The sequence below is a fragment of the Felis catus genome, chromosome A3, assembly GCF_018350175.1.
Source record: "Felis catus isolate Fca126 chromosome A3, F.catus_Fca126_mat1.0, whole genome shotgun sequence".
Taxonomy (NCBI): domain Eukaryota; kingdom Metazoa; phylum Chordata; class Mammalia; order Carnivora; family Felidae; genus Felis; species Felis catus.
Window position 1 is genome coordinate 108,756,855 of NC_058370.1, and position 19,790 is coordinate 108,776,644.

A 19,790-nucleotide genomic window follows, 5' to 3' on the forward strand; every position below is an offset into this window, starting at 1 on the left:
ATAAATAAATAAATAAATAAATAAATAAATAAACTTAAAAAAAAAAAAGAATTAGTCAGCTTTTCCCTTACAGTCTGGGATTTGAGTTCACATAATCCTTAAAGTATATTGTTTCTTATTGCCATCGTTTCAAATAATCCTTTGGCAACTTTGAGTCGTTGAATGATTGGCTGATTATATTAATGTGGCTTTAGTAGATTAAATTAGATTATGCCAGTTAAAGTCCTCTATAAATCTACAAAGAGCGAATATAAATACCAGTTGTTACAATGTGAAATGAAACGTTTGACCTCATAAAAATTCAGTCCAAAAGAGCTTGAACCAACTGTGACAACTGATCATTTGTATTTGAAGCCTTCTAACTGTCCCGCAGAATGAAAGACTTTGGAAGCTAGCTTCAAGCTTAAATTACTCCTTTTAAATTGATGTGACTGGGGCAGTTTCCTTCCCTTCTCTCCCCTCTCCCTTTAGTCTTCTGGATAAACTAAAGAATCATTCACAGCATCTGCCTATTGGAATCGCTGATTTATAACAGACCGAGCCTGCCCACTTCTAATGGAGGTTTACAGAGAGACCCTGTCTGTAGTCCACCCTCAACAAGTTCACATGTGCCATTTCCTTTTCCCCGTCAACCGCTACTCTTGGTCTCCCTGGTGCCTCCCTCCTACCAGTTGATGTCCTTCTCTCACATTCTCTACTTTTCTCCCTCTTCCCCTTCTCTTCTTCCGTCTTCTTCCTAGTATCTGCTTCCCCCTCAAACCTACACACATACACACACTCTCAACCCTTTCCTCTGCCAAGTTCAAAATTGCGTGTTCTAGATTTTGGAGTACATTTTTAAAGTAATCTCTAAACCCAACGTGGGGTTCAAACTCATGACCCCAAGATGAAGAGTTGCATGCTCTGGGGTGCCTGGGTGGCTCAGTTGGTTAAGCATTCAACTCTTGATTGACCTGAGCTAAAGATGTTTACTACTGAGCTCCTAAAAATTATTGCAGTGGTCCAGACAGGACACAAGCTGATAGCAGTGGAAATGAAAAAGAGGGAAAAAAGGAGTAGATTCAACGAATGCTTCAAGGGAAAAATCAACTGGATTGGTGATTGATTGGAGTGGGGCAAGGGCATGTTGAGAACTTTGATCTGTTAACAGATCTTCTCTCTGTTCTTTTCTTCATTCAATAATAACCCCTCCTTCCTCTTTGTTTTTTCAAGATCTCAGGCCTCCACATAGTTATTATATTTACTAAACTAGATAAGAAATTTCTTCACAGAATAAAAAATGCTTCAATAACACTTTATTTGTTTTTATGGCACAGGAAGGCAACAGTGAGGTCTCTCCTCCAAGCTCTTATAAACTAACCCTAAATGTTAAATAAAATGGATGTGATTCGATCTGTGGTTCGTTTGTACAAAGAGACCATCTATTATCTGGATAACCACAGAATGTGGGGATGACCGAAATTCCAAACTGAGTGACCTGGTTGTATTCTCTGGAAGCCGGACTGGAATGGGATTTTATGTCAGTAAATGGAAACTTAATTATATTAGACCCTACCGGGACAGTCAATGCCCCAGGGTTGGTAGCAGAAGGCACAAAAGAAGAAAGGTCAGTAAGTAGAAGATTGGGAGGTATTTCTCAAAGACCCTGAATCTGCAAGCGGGGACTTTCCAGAGGAATATACCTATGGTGGGGAACCGACATACTTCATCAGGTCTCAGCTTGGCCCGGAATAGATTTTCCTAAAACTATCTGCCTTCTTGTTCTGATTTGATGCTCCCCATGCCTCGTGACTCCCCCATGCTGGTTTTCTAGACACAGTGTTGATCAGGAGAGGTGATTCTTGAGAGGGAAACGAGCACTTTCTAATCAATAGAAAGGAATAGACCAGAAATCACAAACTAGGGGGCATATCAGGACATGCAGATAGTTTAATACCTGCACAGTTTAAATTAAAAAAAAATTTTTTTTTTTAATTTGGAAGTTTTTATATAGGTTTCCTCTCTCTTCCTCACTAGTTTCTACCACTTTTATTGCTTTTGTTTGGCTGCTCTATATTGTTTACATCAGCTGCCTGATCCCACAGGAAATTGAATTTGCAACTCTGGAATAGTCCCTACTATAAATAAATAAATTAGCAGAGTAAATTATACCTTAATCTCTGGTGGTAAGAACCAGCCTTGGATGTGTCTAGTCAACTCTTGGGCCACTTAAGCGCCAGAAGGCTGGGCTGTGAGTAGCAACTTTACCAAGGAAATGCCAATTCCAAGATTTCCTGTTGGATTTCCATAGTCTTTTTTAGGTGATTCCTTGGTCTTGTTGCCTTGCCTCCTTCTCATCTGTGCCCTTTTCATACCATTTTTGTAGCTTATTGTTATTTACACATGTGTTGTGGCAGTTACTGTAGGTTGGTTCATTTAATAGTCCTTTCCCACAACCTCCTAATGAGGCTTGAAAGCCGAAACTCAGGGTCACTGGGTGACTCAGTCGGTTAAGTGTCCGACTTCAGCTCAGGTGCTGATCTCATAGTTCGTGGGTTCGAGCTCCGCATTGGGCTCTGTGCTGACACCTCAGAGCCTGGAGGCTGCTTCGGATTCTGTGTCTCCCTCTCTCTCTGTGCCCCTCCCCAGCTCATGCTCTGTCTCTCTGTCTCTGTCTCTCTCTCTCAAAAATGAATAAAAACATTTTAGAAAATTAAACAAAAGAAGAAGAAGAAAGCTAAAACTCAATCTGCAGCTTCCCTTGCAGATAGATGGCTATATGAATACTTCTGGCCAGTGAGATATACATGGAAATCCCCCAGAAGGCTGTCCCTTCTGAAATAAAAAGGCAAAGCCTCCTAAGGAGAAAGCCTTGGGCAATCATAAAGAGTGAAATCTTGCCCTTTGCAACGACATGGATGGAACTAGAGTGTATTATGCTAAGTGAAATTCGTCAAGGAAAGACAAATATCATGATTTCACTCATATGTGAAATTTAAGATACAAAACAGATGAACATAAGGGAAGGGAAGCAAAAATAATATAAAAACAGGGAGGGGGACAAAACATAAGAGACTCTTAAATATAGAGAACAAACTGAGGGTTGCTGGTGCGGTTGTGGGTGGGGGGATGGGCTAAATGGGCAAGGGGCATTAAGAAGGACACTTGTTGGGATGAGCACTGGGTGTTATACATAGGGGATGAATCACTGGAATCTACTCTTGAAACCATTATTGCACTATATTCTAACTAACTTGGATGTAAATTAAAAGAATAAATAAATATATTTTTTAAAAACAATGGTGGGCCACAGCTGACAGAGAACACTTCTCTGTCACTGTAATTTGTGTGAGCCCTACATTATACATAGAAAACAATTCTGATACTGAGACTCAAAGCTTTATTAGAAAATAAAGATCTTCAGGGGCACCTGGGTGGCTCAGTTGGTCAAACATCCGACTTCAGCTCAGGTCATGATCTCATGGTTCATGGGTTCGAGCCCCCCATCAGGCTCTGTGCTGACAGCTCGGAGCCTGGAGCCTGCTTTGAATTCTGTGTCTCCCTCTCTCTCTGCCCCTCCCCTGCTTGTGCCCTGTGTCTCTGTCTCTCAAAAATCAACATTAAAAATAATAGTAATAAAGATCTTCAGCAACATGGGTATTTCTCTGGGAAAAGAAATAAATAATTTATTTAAATGTGTTTTAGGGGCACCTGGGTGGCTCAGTCAGTTGAGCATCCGACTCTTAATCACGGCTCAGGTCATGATCTCAGGGTTCATGGGTTCAAGCCCTGCATCAGGCTCTGCGCTGACGTCATGGACCCTGTTTAGGATTCTGTGTCTGCCTTTCTCTGCCCCTCCCCGCTCTCTTTCTCACTCTCTCTCTCTCAAAATAAATAAATAAAATAAAATTTAAAAAAAGGAGGAGAAAGCTTTGGGATGCCTGGGTGTGTCAGTCAGTTAAACGTCCAACTTCACCTCATATCATGATCTCACGGTTTGTGAGTTTGAGCCCCACAACAGGCTCTGTGTGGACAGCTCAGAGCCTGGAGCCTGCTTTGGATTCTGTGTCTCCCTCTCTCTCTGACCCTCACCCATTCTCACTCTGTGTGTCTCTCTGTCTCTCTCAAAAATAGACATTAAAAAAAATAGTAGACTTTCAATATACATTTATTTAACCAATTAATAAGTTTGCTATTCCTTGGCAGAAGTTGGGACAAATCACAAGACCATTATTTAGGTGGAGAGTTACTTATTTCATAAGTGACCAAGAACAGAAAAAGCAAATTAACAGGTCAAATTTTAGATTGGCAAAGCAGATAACAAAGGGACCTTTGCTGTTTCTAAGAAAGTAACTTAAATCCTCTGCACTGAGGAACAGTGTATCATTATTCCTACTACTGGTAGTAGTAGTAATAATAAATGTGTATTAACTCAATCTTAATGAACACAGAAAAAACATGAAATAGGAACTATTATCCCTGCAAAGGACACTGAGGCACAGAGGCCCAAGACCATGTGGCTAGCTAGTGACAGAGCAAGGATACAAATCCAGGCAATCAGATCAAAGCCTGCCCTCTTAACCACTATGCCATACTAACTAAACAATGGGGGATAATTTAAGCACAGTTGTACATCTAAATTTTTTTTTAATTTTTTTTTTACATTTATTTATTTTTGAGAGACAGAGAGAGACAGCACAAGCAGGGGAGGGGTAGAGAGAGAGGGAGACACAGAATCCGAAGCAGGCTCCAGGCTCTGAGCTGTTAGCACAGAGCCCGACGTGGGGCTCAAACCCAGGGACCACGAGATCATGACCTGAGCTAAAGTCGAACGCTTAACCGACTGAGCCACCCAGGCACCCCAGCACAGTTGTACGTGTAAAAGTCTATTTTTAGTTAATGAGGAATGTGCTTTTCAAAGTCAGCTTTTTAAATCTAAGTACTAGCTCCTCATTGTGTTCCAGTTGATTGCTTGGGACACCCAAAGCATTAAAATAATGTGTTTCACTCATGTGTTTTAGCAAACCAGACTTTCCCAGCAAGGTCTGTTTCCAAGGGTGATTTTCCAAGGGAGGACACACACTGTCAGATTTAATGGTCTGGAAATTGAATGGTCTATCCCCAAGGCAGGTAAAGCAATACTGAGCCCCATGCCTACAGCTGCTATATACTCTCAGATTAGCCCACTGACAACAGCAACAGGATAGACACACACGTTTAATTAAGCTGTAGCTCCTTATACCTTAGGGAGGGTAACTAAGGGAGGGCAGGGCAGTAACTCAAATCTCCATAGGACTCCATAGGACTCCATAGGACTAGCCTTTTCGTTTTTCCTACCCAGTGTTATCTATCTTCCCTCCCCTCCTCCTCCAGGTATCTTCAAAGAGTTGGCGGGGCGGGGCGGGGGGGGGGGCTTTTTCTTCTCTACTCTATGGCAAATTATAGACCCATTTTTGAGCTTCCTAGGGAAAAAGGTAAAACAGACTACTGATCACACAGAGGAAAATATCTTCTCTGCTATAAAAAGCCACTAAAAATTACGGTGTAAGCTCGGTCAGTTAAGCATCTGACTCTTGATTTCAGCTCAGGTCGTGATCTCCTGGTTCACATGGCATTGAGCCCCAACTCAGGCTCCGCATTGACAGCACAGAGTCTGTTTGGGATTCTCACTCTCTCTCTCTGCCCCCTCCTTGCTCATGCCTGCACTCTCTCAAAATAAATACACATTAAAAAAAATTACTGTGTAAGAGGGAAAACCAGTCAGAGTCTGTGCTGTTCAGTGCATCATTGTTTTGAAATGTCAGTAAAGACCTTAAATGTTTTTTTCTTTCTTTTGAGTGTAAAAACATGTATAAGGCACTGGGATTCCCAGTGTAGCTACTTTTCATATTTTATTTGCAAGTTATATGCATTATCTAGTGAGAGGTTAAAAAATGCTTTTTGAGTTTTTGAAAATGTTATCTAATGTAATTGAGAAATTCATAACATATAAGAGAGGGGATTTACTTTTTTTTTTTTTTTTAATTTTTAACTTTTATTATTGAGAGACAGAGCATGAGCAGGGTAGGGGCAGAGAGAGGGGGAGACACAGAATCCAAAGCGGGCTCCAGGCTCTGAGCTGTCAGCACAGAGCCTGACGTGGGGCTCAAACTCACAAACCATGAGATCATGACCTGAGCTGAAGTCAGACGCTTAACCAACTGAGCCACCCATGCGCTCCAAGGGAGGGTTTACTTTATAATGTACAGCTGACCCTTGGACAACACGGGTTTGAACTGTGCAGGTTCACTTACATCTGGATTTTTTGTTTGATATGGTACAGCCCTGTAAAGTATATGTTTATGTTATTGGCAGGGCTTCTGGTCAACAATAGGCTATTAGCGGTTAAATTTGGGGGATGTCAAAAGTTATACGTAGATTTTTGACTGCGTGGGGTCAGCGCCCATAATCCCCGTGCTGTTCAACGGTCAACTATACATCCTTTGCCTTTTCTTTTTCAAGAATGGACATCACTCCATTTGCCAGTCTAAGACATTGCATTTTATAAGTATGGAGAAGGAAAGAGGGAAAAGTAATGGCCAATCCCTTTCTTACTTGTTACTGATCAGATTCTTAGCGGCTGTCTCTTCTTGGATTTCTTCCACAAAGAAATGATTTTTCTGACTGTTTTCTTGCTGGTTGCAGCTACTTCACGCATCATAAACAAAACCATGCTTTGTGTCAAAACCATCACTTTTCTTTAGCTATTTGTTCAAGGGCTATGTGAGCCCTAAACTGTAATCGAGCTTCCATGGAATAGTCTTTGTAGTTTTTTATGTTGTCTAGGTTTTTTGTTGCCCTGTCATAATCTCCTTTTAGATAGTAGAGAATTCCTAGTTCGTAGTAAGTATATGGCACCAAATAGTGGTCATATTTTAACAATTTCTCCTTCTGAAGGACACGATTAAAGTAACGCTCAGCCATTGAATATCTGCCCAAATGTTTCAGGCACAGACCCTTCAGCAAATTTAACAGACTTATGTCATCTGTGCCATACTCGGTATTTGGATTTTTTCGTAAGAGGTCTTCTCCTTTATCAATTATCGACAGCCAGCTTGAAATAAGGTCTAGTTTTTTGCTCATGACTCGGAAACCACTCCAGGCGTAAATGAACTCCAGAATGGGCTGTGCCGTAAACCAGCCTGTGGTGGTGCCGTAGCGCTGCCCCTTCTCGGCGATGAACTTTTCTATTGGCACAGAAGTTCCCAAAATTTTGATTCTCAGGCTATCCACTTTCAAGAAGAGAGAGCTTATGTCCTCACTCACTGATTTCACAGAATCTGAAGGGAGCAAGGAGAGTAGCATAGCTTTACTGTACATGTATATTGCCTTAGACCACCTGCTGTTACGAGACAGTCGATCAGCGTAGTGGTGAGCCTGCTTCCAATTCCGCAGAAAGATGTGGCACCACATGAGCTCCCAGTAACAGAGGTGATGAACCTGCTTCCATTCATTTTGAATAAAAATGCACTCCTCTAATATTAACCGGGCATTTTCAAAATTTCCTTTCAGCATACTAAAACGTGCCTGAAAAAATTTAAGTATGACACAGTTTGGAAATTTCTGGAGGTAGATCAGGAAGAGATCCTCTACAGCAGAACTGTGACCCTTTTCAGCACCAATAGCTACATAGATGTACGTGTAATAAAAGACTAGAGTCAAAACACTTAAGATATTATTTATATGGGATTTGGATGCACTCTCGTGAAGCAGAGTCAAGCCTACCTCTCTATCACCAGAATATCCAACAATATTGAGTAGTTTAAGTGTCTTTGGTGGCACAAGTGATAATAGCAGATTGAATGCTCCAAGTCCAAATTTTACTCCTTCAACCAGGTGTCTGTAGGTTTTGCTGTGGTTGTTAGGCACCTGTGTTAATACCTGTTGGCAGTCTTTGTATATTTGGTAACTTAACCCGATGTTGATTGCACATTTAAGAAAACCAAGCATACTGTCATCCTGTATAAATGTGACAGTGGATTTCAGAATCAAACACTCCGCATAGCAGACTTCAGCATGCAGTTCCTCCTCTTTGATAGTCTTTATTCCCTGTTTACTCACGAGATGAGAAAAATTCATCATCCTAGACTTTCTTCGGAAATTGTTACAGGTTTTCAAAGCTTCCTTTGCAGTAGCCATTCCGGTCTGTATATCCTGTGGATCAAAAGTCAAAACGGCCTTGACAACCATAAGGATATTATAGATTAGAGCATGGTATATGCTGCTTTTCGACCATGGATGAATGAGATTTATGGCATCTGAGAATCTGTTATTTAGAAATAAATACAATCCAGTTGTGCACTCTTCCAGGGAAGATTTTAGGTTCATGGTTGTGGCCACAGGGATCATTTCATAGGCATCTTCAAACTTTTCCTCGTCACCTTCTGTCTTACTCAGGACACATGATGTCAAGTCATTCTCTTTATCATTTTCTCTTTTACTTACAGTAACGGACATCTTTGCTTCCCTACTTTGAGACGGGAAATATTTGAAGGGGAGCGATGTGGCCGCAGTGAGGGTAGCTCCTGCTCTCCCGACTGGGCTCACTTCTTCCACGGCCCGAAGTGTCACTGCTACAACCGAGGCAGACAAACTAATAGTGTGGGTGTAGCATTAGGATATTCTCATCTATGCCAGACAAAGGGGGGGGGGGGTGTGAAGATAATTTATTTACCTAGAAGAAGTACCTCTGAAAAGTTCAAATCATTTGTAATATATAGAAAACATGTGAAGCAAATCATTTGCAAACAAAAAGAGTTCTTTTGTCGATAATACACATTTTCAGAAATGTTAATGGAGGAAGGCTCCTTCCCTTTAAAAGAAACATGTTTGACTATAGTTGACACACTCCCTATTTTTTCCCCCTCAGTTTTATTGAGGTAAAACTGACAAAACTGGAAGATAATGAAAGTATGTAACATGATGGTTTGGGGGAAATGAGAACATTTTTCTACTCTCAGCAAATTTCACTTATACAAAACAGTGTTACCGACTTAGTCACCATGTTATATATTAGATCCTCAGACCTTATTCATCTTATAACTGAAATTTTGTATTTTTTTTCACTAACCTCTCCCTATTTCACCTACCCTTCCCCCCCAAACTCCTTGTTCTTGATGTTCTCATAAGGGGACTTTTCTGCTAGAGGAATACTCCGGGCTGACTTCTGACTGGGAACAGATAAAAGAACCTGGACCAGTGTTGCTCTATGCCTTCTGGATTCCTCCTTCTGGAATTGGCCTGTTCAAAGTCTGAAACCAAAAACCAGGAAGCCTGTCTTTTCTGCTCACCAGCTGCGCCTGGGACCAGGTGGGCAAATCTGTTTAATTAGGGGGTAAAGCATCAGCGAGCCCACTTGGCAGCCCATCACGTCTGAAATCACAGTAACGATCAACTTAATCAAAAAGGTCATGTTTTGGTGTCCTTCTGCCTGACTCCTGCATCTGGATCCCATTGGTTCTGAACTCAGGCAGGAAAAGGGATGTTATTTATTGATCCCTAACAGGCCATCTCCTCCTCCTCCAACTCTTGTATTCCCTCTCTAGATGGTTGATACTATCATCCACATTAGATCTCCCTCTCTCTCTTTTTTTACCCCCTCCAAAACCCTGTCAGATCTACTTACTGAATGCAGTACCTCTCGTCTTCCAAATCACCCTGGACATTCTTTAACAAGGCTTGTTACTAGCATGGTCAAATGCACAGACTGTGAAGTTAGACTGCTTAGGTTTGAATCCTGATTCTGCCATTTGCTTGGCCTCACTGTGCCTCTGTTTCCTCACGTGCAAATAGGGAATAATAGTACTTCTACCAAAGAGTGGTTGGCAGGATCAGGTAATTTAATATATTTAAAGTGGTCAGGACAGTACCTGGCATACATAGGAAATACTCAATATTCAGTATTATTCTATACACTGCCCCCCAACCCCATAGTCTGGCACATAGCAGGTGCTTGCCAAATTATTTTTTATTTTATTTTGTTTTTCAAATTGTTTTAAATGAGGTGTGGGATGTAGACTGCTGTGTGTGGGAGTCCCACAGCTTTTGGGGATAGAGGTGGAGTCATCCTCCTATCTCTCTTGCCTAAAATGTTCTACCTGAAATGTCTTTACCTGTCTGCTTGTCTACTTTTTAAAAAAATGTATCCTTTATTTTTTTAAGTTTTATTTATTTTGAGAGAGTGAGAGAGAGAGAGAGGGAGAGAGAGAGCAAACCCCAGAGCACACACATGCATGCAGGGGAGAGACAGAGAAGTAGGGAGAGAATCCCTGCACCTTCAGTGCAAAGCCCGATGTGGGGCTCGATGGTGGGCCCCACATGGGGCTCTAATCTCACCAAGTGTGAGATCATGACCTGAGCCAGAATTAAGACTGAGCCAGTGGCACCTCTGCTTGTCTACTTAAAAAATTTTTTTTTAATGTTTATTTATTTTTGAGAGAGACAGAGCATGAGTGGGGGAAGGGCAGAGAGAGAGGGACACAGAATGTGAAGCAGGCTCCAGGCTCCGAGCTGTCATCACAGAGCCCAATGCAGGGCTCGAACTCACAAACTGTGAGATCATGACTTGAGCCAAAGTTGGATGCTTAGCCAACTAAGTCCCCCAGGCACCCCATCTGCTTGTCTACTTTTAAAAGGATCAATCTAGTGGGGCGCCTGGCTGGCTCAGTTGGTAGATCATGCAACTCTTGATCTCAGGGTTGTAAACTTGAGCCCTACATTGGGTGTAGAGATAAAAATAAAATCTTAAAAAATAATAAAAAATGGATCAATCTAGTGAGAATGGATTAGGGAACAGTAATACTAAGCCAGGAAGATCAGTCAAGTAGGGGGCTTGAGTGGGAGAGGCTGAAGGTACAGAAAGGAACAATTCAATGAAAAGAAAGCAGAGGGGGATGCACAGAGCACAAGTGCAGGAAGGAGTAGCCTTGGATAAGATGAGAATAACCTCTTGCACTAAATACAAGAGACTTCCTTTCTGTCATTCATTCAATACAGACTGAATTGAGCTCCTTCTATAATACCAAGCACTGTTCTTAGTGCTGGGGATACAGCAGTGAACAAAACAAAGACCTGGCTCCCATGGAAAACAATAAACAAAGGAATAAATAACATGTCAGCAGTTGATTTTTGCTGTAAAGAAGAGTAAACCAGATTAAGACAGAATGAGGAATTTAGAGAGTGATGGGGTGTGAGGTACTTGGTATTTTATGTAGGGCAGTCAGGGAAGGCCTCCCCGATAACGTCACATTTGAGCAGAGATGTAGATGATGTGAAAGTCTCTTGATCTCTTCTTTCAGTCTAAGATAAGTGAACATTCTATGTGTTCCCATGATGTCTTGTGCTTACCTCTATCCTAGCACTTGCGCTATATATATATATATATATATATATATATATATATATATATAAATTTTTTTTTAAAATAGGTCTTCTTTTTGCAGCATGTATATCTATCTTCATCACCAAGTACAATGATTGGCACTCAATCATTAAACTAAATTAGCATTAAAAAAATTTTTTTTAATGTTTATTTATTTTTGAGATACAGAGTGCAAGTGGGGGAAGGACAGAGAGTGAGGGAGTCACAGAATCTGAAGCAGGCTCCAGGCTCTGAGCTGTCAGCACAGAGCCTGATGTGGGGCTCGAACTCACAAACTGTGAGATCACGACTTGGGCCAAAGTCAGACACTTAACCGACTGAGCCACCCAGGCGCCCCAAAATTAGCATTTGTTGAATGGCTAGGACAGTTTTCAATTTATACACACTAAGACAAATCTAAAACGAAGTAACCATTTAACTGTTAAAACTATGAGACTCAGAAACATGTAACAGTGAATACTACAAAGAATTGATGTCCTGGGGTGCCTGGGTGGCTCAGTGGGTTGAGTGTCTTCAGCTGAGTGACTTCAGTTCAGGTCATGACCTTGTGGTCCACGGGTTCGAGCCCAGCATTGGGCTCTGTGCTGACAGCTCAGAGCCTGGAGCCTGCTTCAGATTCTGTGTGTGTCTCTCTCTCTGGCCCTCCCTCACTTGTGCTCTCTCTCTCTCAAAAATAAATAAACATTAAAAAAAAAAAAAAAAAGAGGGGCGCCTGGGTGGCTCAGTCGGTTAAGTGTCCGACTTCGGCTTGGGTCATGATCTTGTGGTCCGTGAGTTCAAGCCCTGCGTCGGGCTCTGTGCTGACAGCTCAGAGCCTGGAGCCTGTTTCAGATTCTGTGTCTCCCTCTCTCTGACCCTCCCCAGTTCATGCTCTGTCTTTCTCTGTCTCAAAAATAAATAAACGTTAAAAAAAAAAAATTAAAAAAAAAAAAGAAGAATTGATATCCTTAATATAGTAAGAGTTCCTAAAACTCAACTAAGAAAAAGCACCCCATCAGAAAAATCAGCAAAGGGTATAAATGAATTGCCAATTAGCATAATGTTGAATCTCATTGTAAATAATAAAATGCAAATTAAAAAATTATATACCCATCTTAAAAATGAAATTTGGCAGATTAAAAAAATTCATCCAGTGTTAATGAAGGTGCAGAGAACCAAGTACTTTCGTGGACTTCTTGGTGGGTATATAAATGCTACAACCATTTTGGAGAGCTATTTGGCAACATGTTTTAAAAGCTTTAATATTTTTTTATACTCCTTTTTTAAATGTTTATTTATTTATTTTGAGGGGAAGAGGAGCAGAGAGGGAGAGAGAATCCCAAGCAGGTCAGTGCTGTCAGTGCAGAGCCCAACATGGGACTCAAACCCATGAACTGTGAGATCGTAACCTGTGCCAAAATCCAGTCAGATGCTTAATCGACTGAGCTACCCAGGCCCCCCTTTTTATACTCTTTGACCCAACAATTTCACTTATGGAATTATTCTAAAGAAATTATCAGGGATGTACATAAATATCTATAAAAGTTATATACACTTCAACATTATTTATAATACAAAAAGTGAAAATAATCTAAATTTCTTACAAGAGAGGATATTGATGAAATGGAATACTGTGCCAATACTATAATGTTGTGGAGTATTTAATGACTTGGCAAATTGTTTATGGTGTAATGCACTATATTGGTTGGGGTTCTCCGGAGAAACATAACCAATACCAGATATATATAAAATTATATATAAAACAAGGAATTGGCTCATACAATTCTGGAGGCTGAGAAGTCCCAAGATTTGTAAAAGGCAAACTGAAGCCCAGGAGCCAATGGTATAAATCCTAATCTGAAAGCTGGCAGGCTCAAAATCCAAGCAGAGCTAATTTTTCAGTGAGAGTCATAAGACAGGAAAAGACTGATGTCCTGGCTCAGGCAGTCACATAGGAGAAATTCCTTCTTGCTCAGCCTTTTGTTCCATTCAGGCCTTCAATTGATTGGATGAGACCCACCCACATTAGAGGAGGCAATCTGCTTTACTCCGTCTACTGATTCAAATGTTAATCTCATCCAAACACCCTCACAGACACGCCCAGAATAGTGTCTGACCAAATTCTGGGCATCTGTGTGGACCAGTCATGTTGACACATAAAGTTAACCATAACATGTACTATTTGCAAAACTATATAATTTTTTTTCAAAGAAGTGATATATGCATAGGTAAAAATTGAAACTATAAATTCCAGATTATTAATAATGGTGATATCAGAGTGGTGGCATTATGGATAACATTCTTCACTTATCAACATTCAATAAATATTGAGTACCTACTATATGATAAAGACTATGCTAGGAACTAGCATACATTGGTTAATGAGGTAGATTTGGGCCCTGCCCTCACAAAATTCATAGCCTGGTATTTGTGCTTTTTCCTATTTTATATAATTTCTACAATCAACATATTACTTATAATCGGGGAAAAAAGCTAGTAATAGTTTTGCATGCTTTATCTCATGTAATTCTCACAACGGTATGAGGTGGGTATTACTGTCATTTCTCTTTTATGCATGAGGAAACTGAGTCCAAGTGAAGTTAAGTGGCCTGCCCCAAATCATAGTTGGTAAGTGTAGGAACAGGATTCAAACCTAGGTAGTGGGACTGCAGACTTCACAGTCATTGTCAACAGTACAGCATGAGCTAACTTCTGTTTTTCAAAAGATTGGATTTTTTTTCATTCTGCTTTTCTGTATTTTCCATTTTCTACAACATAAGTAAATTATTTTTATAATTTAAGAAAGTTTTTACATTTTCAATTTAATATCATATGGATAATATTTTTGTGGTTTGTGGGGTTTTTTTGTTTTTTGTTTTTAAGTAGGCTCTATGCCCAATGTGGGCCTTGAACTCATGACTCCAAGATTGAATCACATGTTCTACTGACTGAGCCAGCCAGGTACCCTTATCCATGTGATCCAATGGAATAATTGAACTAAATACAGAATATACAACCTGCTGTCCAAAATAATTCAAAAATTTGAATGGTATTATGATTATTAGCTTTGAATCATTTTTCAAAGTATCCTTGAACGTATATTATGAATACAAATGAGACAATGAATGTATAAAGCATTTATGTGATTTTTCTGGAACCAAGTAGTAAATTGCAGAGACAGGATTCAATTTCAAGTCTTTTGAATCCCAGGTCATTGCTCTTTTCATTAACTCAGGCTGTATTCATGAAAGAGGTAGCTGGATGACCTTGGGCAAATCACTTAATTTTCCTGATTCTAGGAAGTGATACATTTAAGTTAAGTTTTTAAAGTATGAGCAGGTGGGGCCCCTGGGTGGCTCAGTTGGTTGGGCCAATGACTTCGGCTCAGGTCACGATCTTGCAGTTTATGAGTTCGAGCCCCGCATCGTGCTCTGTGCTGACAGCTCGGAGCCTGGAGCCTACTATTCTGTCTCCCCCTCTCTCTACCCCTACCCTGCTCACGCTCTGTGTCTCTCTGTCTTTCAATAATAAATAAATGTTTAAAAAAATTTTTTTAATAAATAAATAAACTACGAGTAGGACTTTCATAGGTAGGATTGTTTGTAGGAACAATCAAGGAATATTAATATATATATATATATATATTTTTTTAAGTTTATTCATTCTTGAGAGACAGAGCATGAGTGGGAGAGGGGCAGAGAGAGAGAGAGAGAGACAGAATCCGAAGCAGGCTCCAGGCTCTGAGCTGTCAGCACAGAGCCCAATGTGGGGCTCAAACCATGAACCGTGAGATCATGACCTGAGCCCAAGTCGGATGCTTAATGGACTGAGCCACCCTTGAGGCGCCCCTCAAGGAATATTAATATTAAAGGATAAGAATAGCATAAGGAAAGCGGCAGAGGTTTGTCCCAAAATGAGCAGTTTGTGTTTTATTTGTAAAGTGAAAAAAAAAGAGTTAATAAATATAAATACTTAGTATAGTGCCTGGCACATAGTAAATGCTTAATGAATACTAACGTTTAGTAAGATATTTGGGGGCTAGAGCTCTCTTTTGATATGAGAGAAAAATGATGCCCAGAAAGTTTGTGACAGATCTAGGATAACATGATTAGTTAATAATAAAGATGAGAACGTATGTTGTCGGACTTCCCAATTCAACACTTTTGCCACTTCACCATATTTATGCTGGAATATGGCTGTAAACACAGGCTGAGAAGTGATCACGGACTGTGGGGAATTATACTCTACACCAATGATTTGCAAATTGCTGGAGACTGTTTTTCCAAAGGAAGAACACGCAGGCTAACATATTCAGTACTATATCAAAATTATACACTAATTGGGGTGTCCAGTTGGCTCAGTTGGTAGAGCACGCAACTCTTGATCTCAGGGTCCCTGAGTTTAAGCCCCACATTGGGCGTGAAGTCTAGTTAAAATTAAAAATGAATAAATAAATAAATAAATAAATAAATAAATAAATAAATAAAACTTATATACTAATTATAAGTGTTATATCTGAATTAGTGAAAAGTTAAAGGATATTTTGAAAGAATGAAATTCTATATATTCTAAAGTTTGTGTGTGTGTGTATAGGCTATAAATGTGCTTTATTAAAGAAAGGAAACAACATATTGCCAAACTGACCCTCAGATATATTGTATTACTTCACATTCTGATGTGTATAACTGCCAATTTCACTGCACTGCTGACAAAAATAGCATGTTGTTTTAATTTGCATTTAGGATAGACGTTTTTCTTCTTCTTTGTGGTTTTTTTCTTGTTTTTTTCTTTTAATTTATTTTTTATTGAGTGAAGTCATTTTTTTTTTTAAAGTAAGCTCTATGCCCAACATGAGGCTTGAACTCAAGACCCCGAGATCAAGAGTCACATGCTCTACTTACTGAGCCAGCCAAGTGCCCTGTCATTCTTTGTTCTTAACTAGCAATTCCAGACTCTTGGACTTTGAGAACTAGGTAGATCTGAGAAATACTGGGGGATGGAGGGCACAAACATTTTTCTATCAAGAAAACATGAGAGGCATCTGGGTGACTCACTGGGTTAAGCATCTGACTCTTGGTTTCAGCTCAGGTCATGATCTCATGGTTTGTGAGTTCAAGCCCTGTGCTGGGCTCTATGCTGACAGCGCAGAGCCTACTTGGGATATCCTCTCTCTCTCTCTCTCACTCTCTCTCTCTCTCTCTCTCTCTCCCTCTCTCTCCTTCTCTCTCTGCCCCTCCCCTGCTCACATATACTCTCTCTCAAAATAAATAAATAAACTTAAAGAAAAAGAAAGAGAGAAAACATGAGAGGGGGGCCCGGCTGGTTCAGTCAGAGAAGCATGTGACTCTTGATTTTGGGGCTTGAGTTCAAGCTCCACATTGGGCATAGAGATTACAATAAACACATAAACAAACAAAAAAATAAAATTAAAAAAGAAGACATGAGATTTAAAAAAAATTACTTAGCATCCTTTCATTAAAAAAAAAATGCGGAGGCTCCTGGGTGGCTCAGTCGGTTAAGCGGCCGACTTCGGCTCAGGTCATGATCTCGCGGTCCGTGGGTTCGAGCCCTGCGTCGGGCTCTGTGCTGACAGCTCAGAGCCTGAAGCCTGTTTCAGATTCTGTGTCTCCCTCTCTCTGGCCCTCCCCCGTTCATGCTCTGTCTCTGTCTCAAAAATAAACGTTAAAAAAATTTTTTAAAAAATGCGAAGAGGAACATTTAAAAGAGTAAGAAAGACATAGTCACAGAATAAAAGATGGCTTTTCCAGGAAAGAGTGGTTGGCAATATTTCCAATTTTTCTGGAATTGGGAGATATTTTTATCAAAGTTCTGACAGTCCTTGTGGGAAGATTTGGGAACCACTGCATTCGCCATGCTACAATTCTTGGTCTTAGTCTCATTTGAAAAACGAAGTGGTTAGACTAATGATTTAATACAATTCCTCCTGTTTCTCTGTGTTCCAAACCATTTCTTTCATATGCAGTCTAAACTCGTCTATTTGAGTTGCAGTGTATGTACCCATTTGTCACTGGCTTGAGAATAGGTTTTCTACTTGCCTTTTTAAAAAAAGGTGTACTTAATCTCATAGAAATTAGCTGCAAAGACTAAACTTTGTAATAAAAAGCAACAATCTCCCCATTGCTCATGAATACGTTATCTCCCCATTCCACAGACAAATGCTCTTGCGTAGAACCTTTAAGAAGGTTTCAGCATTTGATTTGCGGATTCCTGTAGATATACTTTTCATGAAGAAAATTTCTTCTTCTGAGTTGTTGCTTCTTATATGCGTCAGATTGTTTTTGTCTCTGTGGACAGGGTCAAAGGAGAAAAGTGACAATTCCACTTAGAGGTCGGTAAGTGAAGAGACAAAGATGTCTTCGGAGTGGCTACGTAAGGCTGGTCACCATATTTCAGGGTCTTCTCCCCAGCTTTGCCCAAATAAAACTTCAGTTTTGTCAATGCACCCAAGTCATATCAAACTTTGAGCAACTGACAAAGGTTAATCAAACCACCGCTCCTCTCTCTCCTCCTCCCCCTTCTCCTCCTAACATTTCTTGAGCATTCAATATGTGCTAGACAGTGGGCAATGTTATTTGCCTGATTTACCTTGTCTACATCTAACAACTCTCTGAGATGGGCCACTACTATCAAAGCCTATTTTGCAGATGAGGAGGCTGAAGTGGGCGGAGATTAGCTACTTACTCAAGGCTAGGCAGCTAACCAATAGTGGAGCCCGGCTTCAAACCCAACTCTGGCACACTCCACGGAGCTCCTCCTCTTCATCACTACACCCACCGCCTGTCTTAAGGAAAAGATTTATGAACAAAAATCATTTTTATTGTTTTACAGTAGAGAATATTCATTTCCAGGGACTAGAAGGTCAGTATCCAAATATTAAATAAGGGAAGTCAATGGTCTTGAGCACCTTTAAATACAACTGGGAGCTGGCTGATAACATAGGTTCTCTCCTATCTGTGCTGAATGAATTGCTCGACTCTGTCCACACTAGTCTAGCTCTTCCTAGTTAAGACAACAAGCTGACCATTAATTAGTTTCATTAATCCTTCTTTAGAGAAGGAGCAACTTAATTGACACAACTGGTTAGGGTTGGATGGTTTTACAGTTTCACACTTTTTAATACAATCAGGCATTCCTCAGAAAGCCTCATTTTTCCTAGATTGTTTTATACTCCTAAACTACGCATTTAGGTATTATTTGTATCAGGGGAGCACTCTTGCATCACATTTTTGCTCTTCATTCCTTGAAGTTGATCAAGGCACTAGCGTTCTTTAACTGTTGCTCTCCCTACCCCATCTCCATATTTCAGTACTGACTGTAGTTCAGTACTTAGCTAATGAAAATTTAATTTCTTTATACAATATGAAAGAATTATAAACATGCCTCTGAGGATTTTTCCTTCCTAGAATTTCATAAGAGCATCCTAGACAGAACTGAAGATTATGAAATGTTGAAAAAAGAAAAGAAAGTTGTACTTGAATACAGATCTTTGGACTGACCCACAGTACATAAATTTACAGCACATCCATGAATACATATTAAAAGACTAGTGTTTGTAAGTACAGACTATTTCTTTATATTAAAAATAGTATATGTACAAAAGGTCTAAACTTGTTTTTGTTTTAAGGTTTCCACATGCAAGCTAAAATAGTGGCAATGATTTAAAAGTGAAACTAAAATGGAGAAGAAAATATGATAGAGTTAACTTTTTCTTTAATGCTTTTCTGGAAAAACTGAATCTAGAAAAAGCAGATAAATTTTGAAAGCTGCTGTAAAAGAATTAAGAATGAACTCACCCTTTCCTAAACTAATAACATAATCAGTTTTTAACAACAGTAACATGTTAAGCATTACTCAAAATTGCATATTAGGAAATCTTAGAATATTCATTGAATTAAGTAGCTTTCATATTCCAGTTAAATCTGGGAACGTCATCCTAATTTAACACACAATCCTATAGGCAAAATTTATATGGCTAAAACTGATTTCAAAAGAAATCAGTAGGAATAGAAGTACTCCATACAATAATATCTCCCTGATTTGGATTGATGTTCAGTGAAAAGAACTGGTTATGTGTCAGAGTGAGTGTTCAGTATAATAGTGTGTGGAAATTCTATGAGGGACTATTGTTTTTTCATGGTGCCTAGGATAGCATACCCAGCCTAGAACTGGCCCTCCTTTAATAGAGATAAATAACATGCAATTAGCTTATCAAAGCACCTAGAGAGGCAGGCAAGCCAGTCTGGGTTTACCCCTTTTCCTTTAATGTGCTTGAAAGCAGTTTAAGTTGGAAAATTGTTTCTTTTCTTATTTTTATACCATTACTTTAAAAATTCTCTTTAGTACAGCAGACTTGGTATTCAGAACAAAAACTATTTACTGAGGCCTAATAGTA

The 19,790-nt window shown here is 39.8% G+C and overlaps 1 protein-coding gene across 8 annotated transcripts in view; it reads right to left on the bottom strand.

Moving 5' to 3' along the window:
• LOC101096974 (tetratricopeptide repeat protein 39B-like) overlaps nt 1-19,790 on the bottom strand; it is a 39,347-nt gene that overhangs the window by 18,066 nt on the left and 1,491 nt on the right. For 2 of the 8 annotated variants that reach the window (XM_019827655.3, XM_019827656.3), the window contains exons 2-3: nt 18,080-18,175; nt 6,497-8,646 (exon numbers count right to left, since the gene is read on the bottom strand). In XM_019827655.3, the coding sequence (XP_019683214.1) occupies nt 6,709-8,475 (1,767 nt within the window). In that variant the 5' untranslated portion in view covers nt 8,476-8,646; nt 18,080-18,175 and the 3' untranslated portion in view covers nt 6,497-6,708. Of the gene's footprint in view, nt 1-6,496; nt 8,647-17,468; nt 17,683-18,079; nt 18,180-19,790 lie in introns of those variants that run through there. The other 6 variants (XM_011281159.4, XM_011281160.4, XR_006595797.1 and 3 more) reach the window with 4 other exon arrangements.